Source organism: Numida meleagris, chromosome Z, assembly GCF_002078875.1.
Source record: "Numida meleagris isolate 19003 breed g44 Domestic line chromosome Z, NumMel1.0, whole genome shotgun sequence".
Lineage (NCBI taxonomy): Eukaryota > Metazoa > Chordata > Aves > Galliformes > Numididae > Numida > Numida meleagris.
The window spans coordinates 47,211,398-47,231,596 of NC_034438.1; the positions used below are offsets into that span (position 1 = coordinate 47,211,398).

Consider the following 20,199-nt stretch of genomic DNA (forward strand, 5'->3'; position numbering starts at 1 on the left):
AGCCATCTGGAGGCACACTGCGTTCAGAACCAACAAAGGCATAGTGACCAGATTTGCCATACTGAAAATACTTCAATTAATCAAGTTTTTAAGTAGAAGAACTTTATGTATTGAATAAACAGTCTAGTACCATTGTAAATTTCCCTAGTGAGATGCACAAAGGCCTGTGAACAGATTGTGACTCTGGAAAACAAAGATATATTTGATCTGAAGGTTTGAGATGCAGAAATAAGTCTCTTGCTGTTCAGACACTTTCTAAATGAAGGGAAAAAACAATTACAGGACTATTTGCAAAACTCACGTGCAGCATCAAAACTTAATTTCTTAAACAGTTAAAAAGAACAGCCACCATAATACCTGTTTCCCTCAGTTCCCCTGGTATCAACTTCATTGTATGAGGCTCAGCAGCATTCTGCAACAGCTTTTGTTAAGCCTGGAAGTCAAATGTTTTCAGAACTGGGATAACAGAACCATGGATCGAAGGGCCCAGAAACCATTTTTGAGTACCAATTTTCAAGAGAAATATAACAGCTTGCTCTTGGAAGATGAAAAAATGATGACATAGAAATTTTAAGGGAGACTATTTGGAGCCAAATAATATGCTGTAGCTCCCAATGGTACCCTGCTACCCAGCAAGAACTCTGCTGAACTGCCAAGGGGGCAGGAATAACTGGATACCTGCCTTCACATAAAGGTTTATTGGCTTCCTTAGAAGCTGGCATGGCATAGTACAGTTTGAAGGCATGAAGCATGGCCAGTAAGAGTTTCTCCCTGCACTCAGCTGAAGTACTACTAACCATCTTAATTGTAGCCTAGAAATTTCTGGCACAGGACTGCTACAGCACACAACTTCCACACCAAAAATGTCCAGAGGAAAGCTTCCCAGCACAGACTCAATTGCTCTTGATATGCTCGAGACTTAAAGCAAGAAGTCAAAACAAAGTCAAGGAAAGTGGCCTCTCAGTAGCTTATTATGATTCATGTGGCAGTGTCTGAGATTACACTAGCATGTCAGGAAACAAAATGCTACGACTTCTCAAGAACTATTTTGAGAATTACATGGCACAAGAGAGACAACAGTCATTTTAATAATTCAAAAACAAAAAAGAACCATGTAGGGCAGATCTCTAAATGATAGATGTGATGCTTAAAGGAAATGTGTAACATCAAGGAGAGAAAAGACATTTCAGTATCCACTGATACTGGAGTACTGTGATCACTCTCCAGCTAACTGTCCTTACACACTTTTCATTTCCTGTTGTCAGGCAAGTAAAAACAGGGAAAACATTCAGAAACAGGATCCTATGCTTGAAGAATAGGCCTCTACCTGTTTGAGAGGGAAGACCTGAAAAAGGATACAGAGGGATATTCTAAATGGACAGTCTCTCCGTTTGTGCAGCAGAACATCCTAATCTGGCTAATAAAAATGCAGAAAGATACTGTTATCTTTTCCTTGGGCTTCAAGGCTAAGCAGCTAGATAATGTAGATTCATCTTTTAACTGACAACTAAAAGCAACAGGTAGGCCTGATAGACATAAAAAGGGATCTGTCATAAAAAAAGTGTTTTTTTTTTTTTTTTTTTTAAACTAGTAGCAGCTGCTGCTGTAAAAGCTAGAGACTATAATCAGGAAATCAAGTCCAACATGGAGACAAAGCATGAAAGGGAACAGGACATGGTGAAAAATTCCAACACTAGAGATCCTGCAGGATAAAAACATCTATTATTATAAATTCTAAGAGTACATAAGAACGCACAGCACATATATATATGTGCATAAGCACAAATGCCTGAGAGAGAATTTCCCAGTTTGGGCATATCTAAAAAGACTATTTTATTGAAAAATTAATCTGTAAAGCAAGAAAAAAAAACACATCAATCCCACAAACAGGTAGCATTTGACTCAAGGAAAAACTGTTTTGTTCTATTTCTTACTGATACTGACCATGGCATGTGAATAGGTCATCATAAATTGACTTGTCTTAAATAAAAACAAAATACAGTGAACCAGTTTAGCCTGTTTATAGAACAGTGATGTTTCTCTACAGATCCAACAGATTTACAGTTTATCATCTTTCACAAAAATCAAAAAAGAAAAACCATGTTTTCAATTCATAAATAGGAAGTATTACTGTGCTTTTCTTGTGATGTGCGACAACGAGATCCTCTTCACCAAATCTTGATAACATTATCAGTCAGTTAAGCATCACTGATACTGCCTGTATTTTCCCCATTATCTTTTGCTTCTGTTTTACTTTGCAGAAAATACATTAATGTGGGATGAGCACTATGTTCTCTCCACAGTTGCAACATAAAGCTGCTGTTGTTCTCTGCCAGATCTGGACTTTCCATTTGCGACTTGACCTGAAGGTACCATGAACTACTCTCACACTTCGGAGAGAAATGGGACAGAACCATCTTTGATCAAGACTCTACGCCACAACCTCTGAGACAGTTCTTACTAGAGCTGTCCACATGCAACATCACAAGCCAAGGTGTTCTTTCTAGATAAATAAAGCTACTGATAGTTCCCTGTTCCTTTTGTTTAACACTGTGTAAACACTGGCATTAAATAAAGTCTCTGCTCATGTCCGCCTTAGTGCAGGTACTAGATATGTAACACTCCTTAGTAAGAATGCATCCTACAATGTTCTATAATGATATTGTCTCAGCCTTAACTGTAATTAATCCAGGAAATAACTTACAACACTCAGATCTGTGTATGTTTTGATATGAAGACTATGATCGACAGAAAAGACAACATCCATCTATAAAATAGCCTACCACTGGTGAGAAATGTACTGTGTATGAATCTCGTGATCTGAACTGACATTGAACTGACTGGAAAAAAAGGGAAACATCACTCCCATTTACGAGAAAGGGAAGAAGGAGGACCCAGGGAACTATAGGTCAGTGAGCCTCATCTCTGTGCCTGTGAAGATTGTGGAGCAGATCCTCCCGGAAGACTTGTTAATGCACAGGAGGAAGAGTGGGTGATCCAAGACAGCCAGCATGGCTTCCCAAGGGAAGGTTATGCCTGACCAGTCTGGCAACTTTCTATGGTGAGTGATGGCATGAGTGGACGAAGGGAAGGCAAGTGATGCCTGGACTTCGGCAAAACCTTTTACATGGTCCCCCACCACATCCTTATCTCTAAAATGGATAAATACGCATTTCAAGGGTGGACTATTCAGTGGATACGGAATTGGTTAGAAGGTTGCAGCCAGAGGGCTGTGGTCAATGGCTCCATGTCCTGATGGAGGCTGGTAATGAGCACTGTTCCCCAGAGTCCCATCTTGGGATGAGTACTCTTTAACATCCCTATCAATGACAGAGATGATGGGATTGAGAGCACCCTCAGCAAGTTTGCCGATGACACCAAACTAGGTGGTGCAGTTGATACAGCAGAAGGAAGGGATGTCATCCAGAGAGATCTTGATAAACTCAAAAGGTGGGCTTCCAACTCTGAGAATTCTAGGATTCTATGGTCCTTGAGGTCCCTTACAACCCAAGCCATCCTATGATTCTATGATATGATTTTACGCACCACTTGGATACTCAGAAATCTAAGACTCCAGATGGAGTCATATCATTTAAGGGTGCTAAAGGAGCTGCCGTGGGTACTTGACAAGCCACTTTCAATAACGTACCAGCAGTCCCAGCTAGTGGGGAGGTCCCAGACAACTAGCAGTTGCCAAGGTGATGCCCATCTGCAGGAAGGGCAGGAAGGAGGAACAGGGGATTAACAGGCCTGTCAGTCCAATCTTGGTACCAGGGAACATCAAGGAGCAGACCATCTCGAGTGCCATGCAGGACAACCAGCCAAACAGAGCCAGTCAGCATGGGTTTATGAAAGGCAGGTCCTGCCTGACTAATCTGATCTCCTTCAATGAAAAGTTGACCTGCTTAGCAGACGACGGAAAAGCTGTGGATGTGGCTTACTTGGACTTCAGCAAAGTGTTTGATACTGTTTCCCACAGCTTCCTCCTGGAGAAACTGGATGCAGATGCTCTGCCTGCTGGGTAAAAAACAGGCTGGATGGCCAGGGCCAAAGGATTGCTCTGAAAGGAGTTAAATCCGGTTGGCAACTGGTCACAAGTGGCATTCCTAAGGAGTCAGTACTGGCACCAGCTTTGTTTAATACCTTGATCAACGATCCTGTCATTGTTGGGGAGCGGCTGAATCCTCGGTGAATGTGCCAGTGACACCAAGTTGGGTAGGAGTGTTCACCTGTTTGAGGGTAGAAAGGCCCTACAGAGGGATCTGGATAGGCTAAGGTTAATGAACTGCATCCAACTGCACAGCATTCAGCAAGGCTAAATGCTGCATGCTGCACCTGGCTGTCGGTCTTTTCCCGGGTAATAAAGAATAGGACTCAAGGAAATGGCCTTAGGTTACATCATGGAAGGTGCTTAAGCACTGGAAGAGCCTGCCCAGGGAAGTGGCGGAGCTGCCATCCTTGGAGGTATTTAAGAGACGTGTGGATGCTGCACTTAGGGATGTGCTTTAGCAGTGGACTTGTGATGTTAGGTGGACGGTTGGGTTTGATGATCTTATGGGCCTTTTCCAACAACAATGATTTTATGTCACACTTCCACTTTGCAATTTTTTTTGTAAAACATGGGAAAAAATAGGAAAATATCACCTACCCAAGATCAAGAAAACTGCTTATACGTTATCCTCCTGACACTTCCCACAAGGACTTAGAAATTGCTAGTTAATCCACCTCACACTGAGAATCCTGAACAGATGGCATTTCTTTTAAGAAAGCAAGCATTAGTTGAAGATGTTTTAGAAACTACTACAAACTGCATGGTTATTCCCAGTGGGAATATTTAATTAACGTTATTAAAATTCAAACCAAACAATCCTGATTCGATACTGATGAAGTAGAATTTTTTTAATGTACCATGATTTCATTTTTCTATAAAAACTTACAAAATCTGAACATACCTCACTTTATGTTATGTAAAAATGTAGTTCTATTCCATTGTTCATTAAAATTCAGTGTGGATTTTATTTTCTAGCTGCACCTGCACTCATGTAATACATTTCTTTACTGATGACTGTTTTTAAGCAAAAGGCAAAGTAGCATGTAAAGTAAAATCAGTTAACAGTTTGAAAATAAAGCTGATGAAAGGTAAAAATAAAAAAAAATTGCTTTTACATATTGTTCAGGTATTTATCAACCAAAAGCTCCAACATTTGGAATTTGAGTCCTGTTGAACATAACTGATGCAACCAATTATGTAAACCAAAACTGACAACTGGCAGATCTCAAACAGAATGTTTCTAGGAGAGACTGCTAAGAAAAAAGGAAATGATTCTGTTCAGTTCTAGACTGATTCAAGTGTAAAACAACAGAATGGTTACCCTTGACTATTTCCTATAGGGGCCAACTCAAATCTAAGTTTGTTTCATGCATTTAATTTTCACCTCCCCAGGAGAAGACGAGCAGATGACATATGTTGTAAGTTACCTAGCTTCTTACAACTGTTTATTATTTTTATCATTTATTTTCTGAAATATCACCATTCCCATTCTGAAAATGCTACAGTGGATTTCTTTTGGTCATATGAAGCCATCTTAAAAACACTGCAATTTCTGAATTTCCAATTAGAAAACCAGTAGGAGTATTCTGCTGCCCTCCAATTAATTATGCAGTTAGAACAGTGATAGGCAACAAGGCACCTTAACCAGAACAGATGCTTGGTTTGCTACTCTGTGAATATTCATCAGCTGGGACTCCACATCTTACCTACAATATTAAGCTTACATGCACAAATCTCAGTTAAGAAGTACTACACTCTGAACCGGAAGCTCCTCAATTACCATCAAGAAATCAGGAGAATCGGAAAAGTGCCGAAACTGATCAATCAGCATCTCCTATATGTTTCACCATATGAAGTGAAAGTGATCTTACAGATTTTGGATAGTCATATCCCACTGAATTTCTTGTAAATGGTAGCATCTTAAATTCTTTAGTGAATCAAATATTTTGCACATTTTTGCACTTCCAAATTAATACTTCCCCTTTGTTTTTAAAGCCAAATCCAAGGCCGTGAAGAAGGAGGTTGTACAAATCATTTCAATAACTGACATGATTGTGTACAGTCATCCAGATGTATCTCAATGTTAGCAAAAACTATTTAACTAAGTTGTATTTGTAGAAGGCTTCAAATTACTTCAAGATCAGAATCTCTGTGCAAAGAGAAGTTTTACCTTGGCGTCTCCATCTGGTAAGAAAAGATAAGCTCCACTCTTATCACGATTACTGGTAGTTCCATACCAAGCAAATTCCACCTTCACTTGATGATTTTTACCATCCTCTTTTGTATTTATTTTCTAAGGAAAGAGAATCATGGTTGAAATAGTTTGGCAGAGTTAGGTTTCCACAAAAAGGAACAAAAATTCTTATAAAGGTAACATACAGTGTTTTGAACTGTAATGCAACATACCTCCAGTAATCCAGATGTTCCAGAAAACCATAGTTTCATGTAAGAATTTTCTAAAATTATATTATCCACGGAATTTTGCATCTCTTTTATCTTGAAAAATCTGTCTGGCTTTTCTTGCACACCTTCCTTTCCACTCATATATATATTATAGTCTGCTAAAACTGCTTCTGAACTTGGAACTTCCAAAAGCTGGTAAACTCCAAGCCCCAAAGGTGGTAGACGTGCCAAGAAAGAAATCTGTTGGGAACAAAGACGAAGACATTACTAGAAACATGAAAATATCAACATTTTATAGTAAAGCTATGCTGAAAATGACTCCTTCTGCTACAAGTAAGTGAATATGAAATTATAACTGGCATTTCAAAATTAAAATCTCAAATATGTGAAGAATTAACAAAATTTCTGTTGACTACTGACTCACTTAGCATCGAGATCACTTACATAATGTAATGATTTTGAATATGTGACGTATAGTTCTAAGTAAATATGCTATTTATTACAGATATATGCTACATATCAACTGAATATGAAGCCCTCATATAACCAAAGATGCAGGTAAAAATCCACAAACTTGAACAGGAAATGAAGGCAACTGTCTTATATTTTGTTTCTATTTGTTTAGGAGTAGAAAGGCACAGAAAGGCACAGAAAGGCACAGAAAGGCACAGAAAGGCACAGAAAGGCACAGAACAGTAATAGCCAAAGCTAACCCTCTCAAAACAATTTTAGAGTTTGAGTTACAGATATCTGGTTTTTTTTCTTTAGCCTCTCTAATTGCTACATAGTATTATTTACCAATAATTAATCTTGTCCAAGAACAACTGAGAAAAAAACAATTGAATTATCTTTGGTGTGTTTCAGCAGTGACAACAGCGACACAAAAGACAAGCCATGTTCCAGATAGCCATACAGATTTTTATAAGCATGGTATGCAGGCTCTTCTTCATTGCTGGCAAAAATGCATAGCTAATGGTGGTGACTATGTTGAAAAATCATGTTTTGTAGCTGAGAATTTGCTCTATCAAATAGCGTTATAGTGCTCTTTGTATCTGTTGTAGTTTCCATGTAAATAAATAGGAGACATTACTTTCAGAGCAAGTGGAAGTTAATCATTTATCAGCTTAAGAAAGACTTTGATTTTAAATATTTTTTTCCTTAAAATGACAGAATTAAAGTCATTACCTACAAAAGACATAAATGACAATATTTGAAGTATGCTTATTAATGTTTCACCTTATTCAACTGTGGATCTACTAGTATCTATTGGATAAACAAAACTTTTACTTTTAAAAAAAAAAAACTTCAAGCAACATACCTGATATGCTTCATGTGATACTGTAGCTGCTCCATCCCAAACAGCACTGATCTGGACAGTAACAGGTTTTCCCAAAGGAGATAATAATTTAACTCTGGGTGAATTCACAATGATCGAAACCACTGAAAACCTCTCTTGTTCAGTAGGATTATATATCAAAAGATACCTGCAAAAATATATTAGTCAAATTACCTTTTGGCAAATAAGCTTCCTCCTTCAGGTTTAATACTACTGCACACAAATTTTACATACAGAGGTTCAAAACAATGTTAGAACAACAGGTACATATCACAACAAATAAATATGTAAAACAACCAGGAAACAATGGATATTTAACATCAATTCTTGGATGGTTCCTTCCTTAATGCTACTATTTTTCAGATACAAAAACAATTTTGAAAACACTGTACAATCAAAATAGATGACTTTCACATCTTAACTACTAAACACTTTATAGATAGTTGTAAGTATTAATATTTAGGTTATTTCAAGTGGACTTTTCAGACTGAGCTGTTAAAATCTTAACTACAGTTCTTTCCCTTGAACGTAACTTATCAGTTAATATATCTGATGTATATTCTTCAAGGAAGCTAGTTTATCTTTGGCATAAGGGAAAGCTCATAGTTACTGAAATTATAATTTACCAAAATTCCCTGTCAAAATTGACTGCATATACACTGAAGTAGTTCCAAACCCCAAACCTGCCCATGGCAGAGTGCTGGAATTAAGATGATCCTTAAGGACCCTTCCAACCTAAGCCACTGTACAATTCTAGAAAATCTTACTAGGTGAGTACAGAATAGGTAATTTGCACATAATCTTAGGCCTGCTCTTATATTTCAGGACACTGTTTAGGTCATTAATCAAAATAATTTAACTTGAAACTGAAAAAAGCAATTGTAAAGTTTTTTTCTGTACAGTTTCATATCTAGTTAGATACTGAAATATAAAACGATACCAGAGCATTTGTGCCTCACACAATTGTAGGACTACCACTGCATTTCTCATCTTCTCATTACGAACTTCCAAGAGCATGCAATTTACAGCTTTTCCCTGATGTTTCTCCCTGTTCATTTCTGTTGTCTTTGACAATAAAAAAACATTCTTCCCAAAATTTGTAACTACTTCTTCAATACATATGAGAACCAATATTCTATCTTCAACCTTCTTGACGTTCCCACTGTAAAACGAAGTTTACTTCTTCATGAAATCTTATCTTTCATTGGGTTCCACGGTAATTCCCTCATAATTCTCCAATCCTTCCTTCAGAATTTCTCAAGTAGAATCTCCCTGTTCTCTCTGCCATTTTATATACAAATTTCTCAAGATTTTGAGAGTGGTTTTCTTTCTTTTCCTCTCATATCTTAACTTCAAATTCAATTACCATCTAACATCCAAGGAACAAGTTGCCTATATATAGCTAAACCCTTTAAACCATTTTATTTCCTATCTAAATCAACTGGGGGGCCCTCTACACATGGGTACCACAGGACAGCGAGGTCTCCTGGCAGATTTGATGCAATTTCAGCAAAGTTGGGAAAGCACTGAACAGAGAAATACTGCGATTATACACTGGACATCGTGAAACAGCAAGATTTCCGGACTGAGAGACAGCAGCAAAATGCTAAGAGTTAATGAGGAAGTACAAATTTTAACTCCTCATTTTAAGAGACTACTTATACACACAATCTTCACCAAAAGTTAATCCCCCATTAAACTATGGATGTAATACAGATGCACAAGTAACATCCCTCCTTCTTTATACTGCTAAATCTCACCCACTCTCCTTCCACCCTGCTCTTTCATTTTTATTTATTACAGTATTACTCTAATCTTAACAAATGCAGTTTTGCTCTACTGAGAATCCTTATGAACACTAAACAGGCTACCACTTCCCATTTCGCACTGGCACCCTCCTTTCATTTGCATCAAACTCTGGCTCTTGTTTTTAATCTCACTGCTGAACAACACCAACTGCTTAGTATGTTATAGTCACATTACTTGGAGAAACAATATGACAGTAGGTAAAGGTTTTCTATTCCAGATTTGAAGGCAAGAAAAAGAAAGACCAAAGCAGCAAGCTGTTTTTCAGGCTATTGATCTCTGGAAACAGCACCAAGAAAACTAAGAAAGCTCATATATTTTGTCAAAATAAAGGGTGGAGATTGGGAAAGAGATTTTTTTTTAATGCTCACTGAAAAAATTCAGAGGAAAAAATTTACTTTCATTTATTCCAGAAGTAAAAAGAATACAGAAGCTATTTTAGGATAAACTGTACTGAAGTAAAATTAAATCACGTAACTTTTTACAGATATAACCATGGCCAGTTGTTTCACACAGAGACCACATATTCCATCTGTGCATCAGGAGCAGGAGTAAACTGCTCTCAATTTACTCATTCTCGAAAACGAGAAACAGATGCAGACCTGAGCAATTAATCTTTAATGGCACGCATCTCTGATGCACAAATATTTGCAATTTCCAGAAAGCAAATCCTGTCATCTGCCTATTAGACACTTCTGGAAAGATACGCCATGAATTTTTTGATCCTATATTTACCTGGGTCTCTGAAATCCAGAGTGAGTATCTTTTATTCACATATGCATGATGGTTTTTCCTAGAAACCATACCACATGGCATAAATAAACTCTTCTCCTCAACATGTACATTCAAATATCAAAGAATATTTTGACTAGCAAAAATTTAATTTCCTGTGAAATATTTTCACAGCTATAGCCAACTCCAATGCTTTCTTCAGGTACTTTAATAAATTATCAAGAATACATGTAAAGGAGTTTAGCTATAACCATAAGCGATATGTGGAAAAAGTAGATTTTGATTTCTTAACAACTTTAATCTTAGTCTTCTAAAAATCCAGTACAGCGAATTTTAATTTTTAAACTAAAAAGTTACTGTATTTCAAAACCATCAGTATTTTGTTTCACTGATGTGCATAAACATATGTCTATATACATGTTTATATACATATATATATATGTCAACACAAGCACACATTCACTGGTAAAACTTTCACAAGTTACCATTCATTTAATGCTACCTTCACAAGTGATGCCTTCAACTGATGAGAGAAACCAGAATTAATATTAAACACTGGAAAGTGAGAGAAAAAGTACTATTTCAATCACCACCTCTGCAGGACACTACGATGTACAACCTCTTTGGGTATCAGTTTGCATTACAGTTATTCAAGTTTATTTTGAAAATCTACAATTACTGCAGATACTCAAGTTAATACTCTGATCAATTTTACTAAAGTGTCTGATAAATCTTCATATACAGATTAGAATATTTCTCATGATAACACATCAGATTCATTTCATTGAGCACACATGCTCAACTTCAGCACAAAATTGTATGAACAGAACCTCTGAAGCTTGTTAGTGTCTTTCTATTCCATTAAGTGATAAAAAAAACAGAACTGCTAAAAGTACATCCAAAATTGAGAAAAGATACAACCGAAGAAGGCATATAGACTATAAAACTAGTCTTGCACTGAAGAATGAAAAAGAACAAACAGAAGCAAGTAAATTATGTTAAGCTCTCCTGGAAAGTCAAAGCGGGAGGATGTGGGTTGAAAATTATGAAGCCACATTAAAATGCTTAGAGTCCTAAAAAGGGACTGAATCATTTCTATCTATGTTAAAGCTCAGAAAAATCACTAGATGGAGTGGTGGTTAGAGACCAGAATTCATCTAGAAAGGTATCTGGAGATCTTGGCAGTTGGACAGTCCTTGATGTACTGAGATTTCAGAATTTGAAAGGAAGCTGCAATTCACTGAACAAAGTCATCTCACTGGAATGGTACAACAATAAAAACTGTCCAGGCAGCAAATGGTATGCCAGAAGAGAATCAAAATTGGTCTATATTGGTAAATATAGAAGAAAGGATTAGTTTGAGGTAAGTGAGTCAATCAAGAAACATTGTCTGGGGTGAACACTGATAAGGCTTAAGGGAGAAATGAACTTGGAATCAGTACTCAAATTGTGCAAGCCACCATCTGCCACGGTAGCTGCTAGAAACACCATGAAATAATTCTGAACTGCGTGAATTTTTCAGAAGCTAAAAAATTAAAAATATATATGTACACCTATATACATATACCTATACCTATAAGGATTACTGAGACTACGCAAAACAATGGACAAAAATGAAAAAAAACATACATGTTGAGTTACTTAGTTCTGTTCACAATTCTTACTGTCTTTTACATGAGAGACAAGACCTCCGTAGTCAAAAGTATAACTGAAGTGACTTTCCAATAACAGATTACTTCATTGCCCTTTTTTCCATATCTGTTCAAGTTTGCATGCATCTCTGGTATAAAGTAATCAAGTTGGAAAAATAATTATTTCAAAAAGATTTGGGTTTTTTCCTATAACTCTATCAGTTTCTGAATTAAACTTTAAAAGTATTATATATTTTATAGCATTTAAAGATATCTTTCAGCCCTAATCAAAACTTACTTAACAAGAAAGTGATGTAACAAAGTTTTGGAGAAAGTCATTCAAAATCTCATGTATGAAAATCATTTGTCTAGTCCAGTTTCAGAAATTATTTAAATCTGATTCATGCTTGTGTAAAAGAAAATTTGACTCTGCAGGTATTATTTAAAAACAATTCTCTTTTCCCAATCTGCCACAAGAATATTTACTTCTGAAATGTAGATTCATGAAAAATACTTTTTCCAATATATATATATATAACACAAAACAATGAAATATAAGCCTCTATATCTTAAACTACCATCAATACCATTTGGCTCATGATCTTCTTTTAAACGGCAAATGGAATAAAAAAAAAACAAGAAATCAATGTATCAGATAATTTTGAATTTTAAGTTCTTAAGTCTGTAACAAATTACAGAATGTATGTAACAATAGTGTAACAAATTCTGTTACCTATCAAAAATCATTTTCTTCCTAATTTATATTCAGAAAAGAAATAAAAAGTAGTAATACCTATACGTAGAATAACACAATATCAGAAAGTTGCTTCTATGTTGATTTTTCTTTTTTTCTTTCTTCTTCACAGAAGGGAAAAAAAACATTTCCATGTCAAACTATGCCAGCTTAACTATAGAAACCTGATATTAAGAGATTTAGGACATTTCCTTTATAAATACAACTGGATATGTACACATAGATATGATATATATACTGCATATATACTTGGGGAGGGCTAAAGTGACAATCCAGAATTTTGTAGTGTTAGAAAATATGCACTGGCATTTCTCGTGAGCAACTGATATTGCTGATAAATAAGTAGTTATTACTCAACTGATCAGAAACTGATCCATAGTAAAAAATAAATGTATAACTCTGGAAACAGTTAAGATGCAATACAGTTACTCAGGCAGCTCTTTCATGAGAAGAAACACTCTTCCTTTATACTAGATATATCTGTCAAGTCTCAAAATGAAGACTGTCAGGAGTATTTATCCTAAGCAGGAAAATTATTTTGCATTAATTACTGTGCAGATGCAACAAGGACGGCACTTATAAGTAGAGCTGTTTTCTCATTTGAGCAACCTGTTCTTAATGAAACATTAGGTAGCATTTGATATCACTGGAAGTTCTTGCATACGTCTATTTCTCTGGTTATTCTGGTTCATTTAATTAGATGATTTGTACAAAACAGCTTAATGGCATTATAGCATGCTGGTTACTACAAAATATGCTGTTTTGCTGCAACTCTGAAGAATAAATTCAAGAGAAAAAAGACAAATCTATTAATAAAACCTGAATCATAGAATGGCTTGGGTTGGAAGGGACCCCAAGGATCATCAAATTCCAACCCCCCTGCAGGGGGACAGGGCCAAAATCTGGTACTAGACCACGCTGCCCAGGGCCCCATCCAACCTGGCCCTGAACACCTCCAGGGACAGAGAATCCACAACCTCTCTGGGCAGCCTGTTCCAGCACCTCACCGCTCTCTCTGTGAAGAACTTCCCCCTGACATCCAATGTAAAACCTTCCCTCCTTGTGCGTAAAACCATTCGCCTTGTCCTATCACTATCTACCCAAGGAAAGAGTTGAAACCCCTTCTTTTTATAATCCCCTTTTAAATACTGGAAATGCTGCAATGAGGTTTCCATGCAGTCTTCTCCAGGCTAAACAAGCCCGGCTCCTGCAGCCTGTCTTCTTAGGGGAGGTGCTCCAGTCCTCTGATCATCTTTGTGGCTCTCCTCTGGACCCTCTCCAACAGCTCCATATCTTTCCTGTACTGGGGACCCCAGACCTGGACGCAGTACTCCAGATAGGGTCTCACGAGGGCAGAGTAGAGAGGGACAATCACCTCCCTGTCCCTGCTGGCCACCCCTCTTCTGATGGAGCCCAGGATACCACTGGCCTGGAGTTTGCTTCACTTCAACCTCTTAAAAGAGGAATTCAGCAAAACCACATTTGAGAAATGCTGCAGCTACTAATCCAGAAGACGTCCAAAACTGCCTATACTGAGCTGCAGGTCTAGCATCCATTTTGGTGATATACATCTATAGCTTTAATTACTTCAAATTAAACAACATTTCTTTTAAGTGTTTCTTCCTTTCTTCCACTGCAATTGTAATATAACTGTCTTTCTAACAAATCTCTAAGTATAGTCTCATGTTTCCAATTCTTAGTCTGTTGATGCTGAACAGATGATAGCTACACAACACTTTGTTTGGTTTCTTCAGCTTACTACTCATTTTTCTGCTAAGCATTCCCACACATACACATTTTCCAAAACTAGATACCCTATTTTTGATGAAGCCTTCATCGTTCTAAATATAACATGGTATTTCAGCTTTATTTTTACACAAAACATTTCATATAAATCATCCAAAGGCAAAACGGCCATTGACACCATACAAATACAGCCCTCTGACTTTGTGATATTCTTTAATGTCTAGTCCCCTCCTGCTTCCATAATGGCTAGCTGGTTAGTCTACGTTATTTTTCCATTTGATGTGTACTTCCATTTATCTGTTTTCTTCTATTGTTTGATTACTAAACCATTTCCAGTTTAAGAAAGTTTTAAATTCTAATCTTATATAGATTGTTCCCAGTATGACTTCAAATTTATATTCTATTACTGAAATTCCATTTTACTAGCATATGACCAATATAAATAGAAAGCATTTTGTCATTTCATGATCTGATTAAAATAATCCATTTCTTGCTTAGTTTTGCCCTTGTTTTTCACGCACAAAAAAAAAAAACACTCCACTCTCTTCTGCTGGATAAAAAGGATACAACTCAAATACACACAAGTACAAGTGGTTTGATAAGCAAACAGTCTTACCATACACTGCCAGAGAAAAGACAGGTTGTTCCCCAAAAGAGATTCCGATAGCTTCTCAAGGGACTTCTCATTGACTGAAGCTGGTGAAGGATCTAGTGAACAACGTTTCTGAGTAGAGCTGAGGGAACATGGGTTACTTAGCCCAGAGAAGGGGAGGTTCTACAGCTACCCGAAAGGAGGTTGTAGCAAGGTGGAGGTCTACCTCTTCTCGCAAACAACAAAAAATAGGACTCAACAAGGAATGGCTTCAAGATGTGCCAGGAGAGGTTTCGCTTGGATAACAGGAAAAAAAAAATTCTTCATTGAAATGGTTGTAAAGCCTTGGGACAGGCTGCCCAAGGTAGTAGTTGAGAAGAACAGTTGATAATCCCAGAAGGCATTTCAAAGATGTGTAGATACGGTGCTTAGGAACATGGTTTAGAGGCAGATTTGGCAGTGCAAGATTAATTTAACAGTTGGACTTGATGTTTATAGAGGACTTACTCAACATAAATGTATCCGTGACCACATGAAGTCTAAGGATATTTATCAGCTTACTTAACTACATATCCTAATATGTTCTGTATCACATCCATCTGTGTTTCTTGTAAATTTATGGTTCTGAATTTTAGACTATAGATACTGCTACAAATGTAACAAAAATGAATTCATATCTCAGCTGTAATTCTTATAATCCAATGAAGCTATTATAGAATACCTTGGATATCTACAATAAAATATCAAATACAAACAGATACTATGATTCTTCTCTTCCTAAAATGAAACCTTTGTTTTGTATTTATGATAAGATCTTGCAGAACTAATAGAAACTTGAAATTACAGACATACAATTTGCATTGTTCTCAAAAGTTATAAAAACAAGTGAAATTAGAGTCCATAATTCGTAAGTCAACTTTTCATTATAGAATGAAACTGGTGACATGAAGAGATAGTATCAGTAAATTAAGTAACATCACAATAATTCTACGGTGAATCCACTAATGCAAAATGGAATTATACTATGATCCTCTTCTTAAAATGCTATTAAATACTTATTTTAGAAATGAAGCTATTGTATTAAAATTACATATTCTTGGTAAAAGCCGTTAAGGCTGACAGTTCTGATTAACATACAAATAATTAAAAACTGTGATTTTGTGCTTAATAGAAGATTCCAGGATTCTTACCCTGGTATTTCAGAATTCTGAATGACTCCAAAATCAAATCAAAAGTCATTTCTACAGTCATTAACAAAGGTAAGAGAACACACACACCTATCAATTCTTCCTGCAACTGTACAGATGTATATTTATTATATCCACAGCTCTTGCAGAAGGCAGACAATTAAGCAGTCTACAAGTATTTAATCCTCCTGCTCTTGCAGAGAACACAACCTTTGTGTGTCTGTCTCAAGAATTAACTATTGGACACCCTCAAGTAAACAGCACTTACAATAAACACAGACAACAGCACAGTAAGAACTATAAATTTTGAGAACACACACACACACAAAAACCAACATCGACCTAAGACATGAGTTGTAAAATGTTATGTACGTACTACATATGCCAGATACACGTACTTCCTGAGACTTGGATGGACTCTAGTGGCACACATTACCTAATTTGGAGCACAACACTACTCTCCAATTAAGGATAAAAGGATCAAGTCCAAAGGCACTATTTTAAATTTTTCTTTTACCACAATGTTGTGAGGTCTGAAGTCCAAGATGGGCTTGAAGCCCCCTGACTTTTTCAGGATCAGGAAGTGCCTTCACTAAAATCCTTTCCTTGTTCTTCTTGTAGTGTAGGCTTTATAAATCTGCATTTAAAAGGGAAAAAAAATCTGGTTCAGAAGAACAGAAAGACTTTATTATGCCATATCACTTCAGACTGTGCCTTGACAGGGTTGGACTAACTATCCTATTGCCTCAAAGTAACTCCAATAAAAAGGCTGAAGGGGCCAGAGCATGGGAGAAGAAAAAAAGAAATAATACACAAGTATTGTAACAATCTGAAGAAGAATGGCTTCTGCTTCCAAAGCCACTACAAGTATGTATATACAATCCAAGTCTTTCATTAGTGGACAGTTCTTTACCAGCATATCCCTTCATACAGATCACTGGTTATTTGTAGTTGTGGGTTCGTTTTTTTTTTTTTAAAAAAAAAAAGGTTTTTTATTGTTGTTGTTGCTTTGTTTCATTTTTCAACCTATTCCTTTTGGTTTTTAGCCTATTCTTAATGCCTTTCATATTAGATTTTCATTACAGTGTTTTCAATGGAATCCAGAAATTATTTAACATCTAATTGCAGAATTTTTCTTTTTAGTATTTAATGTTAATTTTTTAAAGCATCAAATACAATTATCTGATAAAGGTAACTTCACACTACCACTACAACTGACACAAAAATTGCTGAAATGCTGTACATCATGCTGAAAATAGTAAACTTGTACAGTCTTGAGAAACTGCAAAGATAAAATACTACCAAGTATATCATCTAGGTCTCTGGTATAACTTTGCAAATGCAATTTAAAAAGACAGTAAACAAAATTACTCATTGGTGTATCAACAGTAAGAAACTGAAATGCAATGAAAAACTAATGATTAGATGTTTGAAATGTAATTTCTAGAGCATGAACTCAGAGACATGACAGTCAAAACTGAGTTTTGAAAAATAAAGATCAATTCCACAGAAAGCTTCTGAGTGCAAATAACTGCAAATAAAAGCTGCCTTTTTCTTCCCAATAAATAATAAAAATTTTCATTAATTCAGAAAATGAATCATAGTTCTCAGTTTTTAAGATCTATGCCTTATATCAAAGCAGACCCTCATCCCTTTGTTTACTTGTTATGCTTTCAGAGTTCCCAAATAAAACCTCTAACGAAGTGATAGTGTCTTTTCAGGTGTCAGTTCTGAGAAGCCTACGTATAGTCCACACAAACAGTAGAAAACTCAATACAATAAAAATTGAAATCCCTGAAAAACTGTTGTGACCTTAAAGAAGGAGGGGGAAATAAAGGTGCTGTTAACTTTTCCACACTTTTCATCCCCTCTCCTATCTGACAGTCAATGAAGAATTTGCCCCTTTTGGTCACAAAGACTGTTGCAGAGCCATATTCCACCTGTGTAACCTGCTTTTTGTTTTATCTATTTCAAAATCACTGTTTCTATTAGAGTGATTTTTACGTAAACATTTATTTCATGTTGATATCAACTGATAATTCAGATCTCAGATGTCTGAGTTACCCTATGTCAGCAAAGTTCCTCTCTGCTTTTGCACTAGGTTGGTGTTCATAAAAAACCAAATATTTCATTTAGTCAAAATGACCTTGAGTTTGTAACAGACAGAACCTGTTAATGGCAATTACAGGTCACCTGCAAACTAGCAAACTCGTCAGCGACAGCTGAACACTGAGATTAACACTTAAAGATATTTAAAAAATAATTAGGCTGTATTCAGCTTAAGCAGACACGGTCTTAGAATCTAAAAATAAAGCTCTTCACACATAATCTCAAATGATTTTCTAGTTTCTGGCCTACTTGCACTACTATGCTAAGAACACAAAAGCTTAATTATGAGTAATTATCAGAATAAAACTGTCTTAAGGCTTCACTAAATGACCATTCATCCTATCCACCTCCCTTGCAGTTAACAACACAGAAGTTATAATGAAAACAAAAGCTTGAGCATACTGCTATCACTACTTCATCCAATTAAAAATGAAAAGTGTACTGATTTTCATCGAAAAAGAAGAATGCTTATTAACAACATAAAAACTTCCACAAATATTTTTGGCTTCATTTTAAATGCTACTGTATTCTTTCTTGTTTTCCTTAAAGATTTCCCACTCCACCACTGACCATTTTTAAAATCCTGAAGGATTTTAAAAAAATCCTTGTTCCAGCTGTCTTTCCCCCTCACCCCAAATGTTTCAATACTTAACTAGGAATACATGGGCATACATACATACATATATATATGTGTGTGTGTGTGTGTGTATATACATATGTGTGTGTGTATTTTACCTCAGAACTCAGGAAAACAAAATATAATTAAAATATATTTGATTAAAATGTCAAATGCTGTCAGAATATTCTGTCCCTGAAACTACATTAAATATCAATTTAGATTGTACAAACGTGGACAAAAGAGGTTAAAAAAAACTAAACTTTCAAAGTTAAAGATGCCACATGAGAGTATTAAAATACTATTCCAATCCATGGTTACCCTCTAAGCTCAGAAAGATGTTTCTTTGCTGTGAAGCTTTAATGAACTGCATGACATCATGAGACCAGCTTTCCTTTTTGGCAACTCACGCCAAGATTTCCATTTCAGTTGTTCTTCCTGATATCTACTAACAAAATACAGTAACGCACATCATGCCAAGTGAGACTTTGTACAAGCTTTGACTTTTGTACATGCATTTTTTTTATCATGTATTGTACATGATACTGTAATTCTACAGTGTGATGCTACATTGAGAAAGCAGTGGATATACTTGTTGGCTGAATTCATGAAAAGGCAACTAACCTGCAAAATCTTCAACTAGAATTAAAAAAATGTGGATGTGATAGGACATACACAACTTATGTCAAAACCTTGTCAATTAAAATCTGGTAACATTACCTGTTACCAGATACTGAAGCAAGGATAATGGCACACATTATTTCATCTCCTCAATTTGGTACAAAAAAAAATGGACCTCTCTCTCACAAACTGGATATCACTCTCAAATACTTGTTTTTTTAAAAAGATCTTTGAAGAAATCATTGATTATAGTATAAATACAGTATATCTTGTTCAGAATTAATACCCTAGTATTCAGAATTAATACCCAAGCTTAACCATGTTGCGGTAAACAATTATAGTAAAAAATTCAAGCTGATACAGAGAACCAATTCAGGTATTTGGTCACGTACTGCATTACCATGCAATACCATAGCCAGGAAAAACAGTAAACAAGTGACTGGGAAATCCTGCTACCCATGATGTTAATATACCCTTCAGCAACAGTGTCAACCAAAATGGAGGCAAGAAGTTAATCCTCCCACGACAGTCTCTTGACATTTAGAAAACATGACCTCTGGTAGACTAGCCCCAAGAAGCAAGGATTGTTTTTAAGAACTGTACTCTTAACTGATA

At 36.1% G+C, this 20,199-nt stretch overlaps 1 protein-coding gene across 6 annotated transcripts in view; it reads right to left on the minus strand.

Moving 5' to 3' along the window:
* Nucleotides 1-20,199, minus strand: part of MAN2A1 (mannosidase alpha class 2A member 1) — a 134,290-nt gene that overhangs the window by 42,451 nt on the left and 71,640 nt on the right. For all 6 annotated transcript variants that reach the window (XR_002433190.1, XM_021379729.1, XM_021379730.1 and 3 more), the window contains exons 13-15: nt 7,773-7,938; nt 6,458-6,694; nt 6,222-6,344 (exon numbers count right to left, since the gene is read on the minus strand). Coding sequence is in view for 5 of the 6 variants with exons in the window: in XM_021379729.1 (XP_021235404.1) it covers nt 6,222-6,344; nt 6,458-6,694; nt 7,773-7,938 (526 nt within the window). In the remaining variant the exon portion in view is untranslated. The remainder of the gene's footprint in view (nt 1-6,221; nt 6,345-6,457; nt 6,695-7,772; nt 7,939-20,199) is intronic.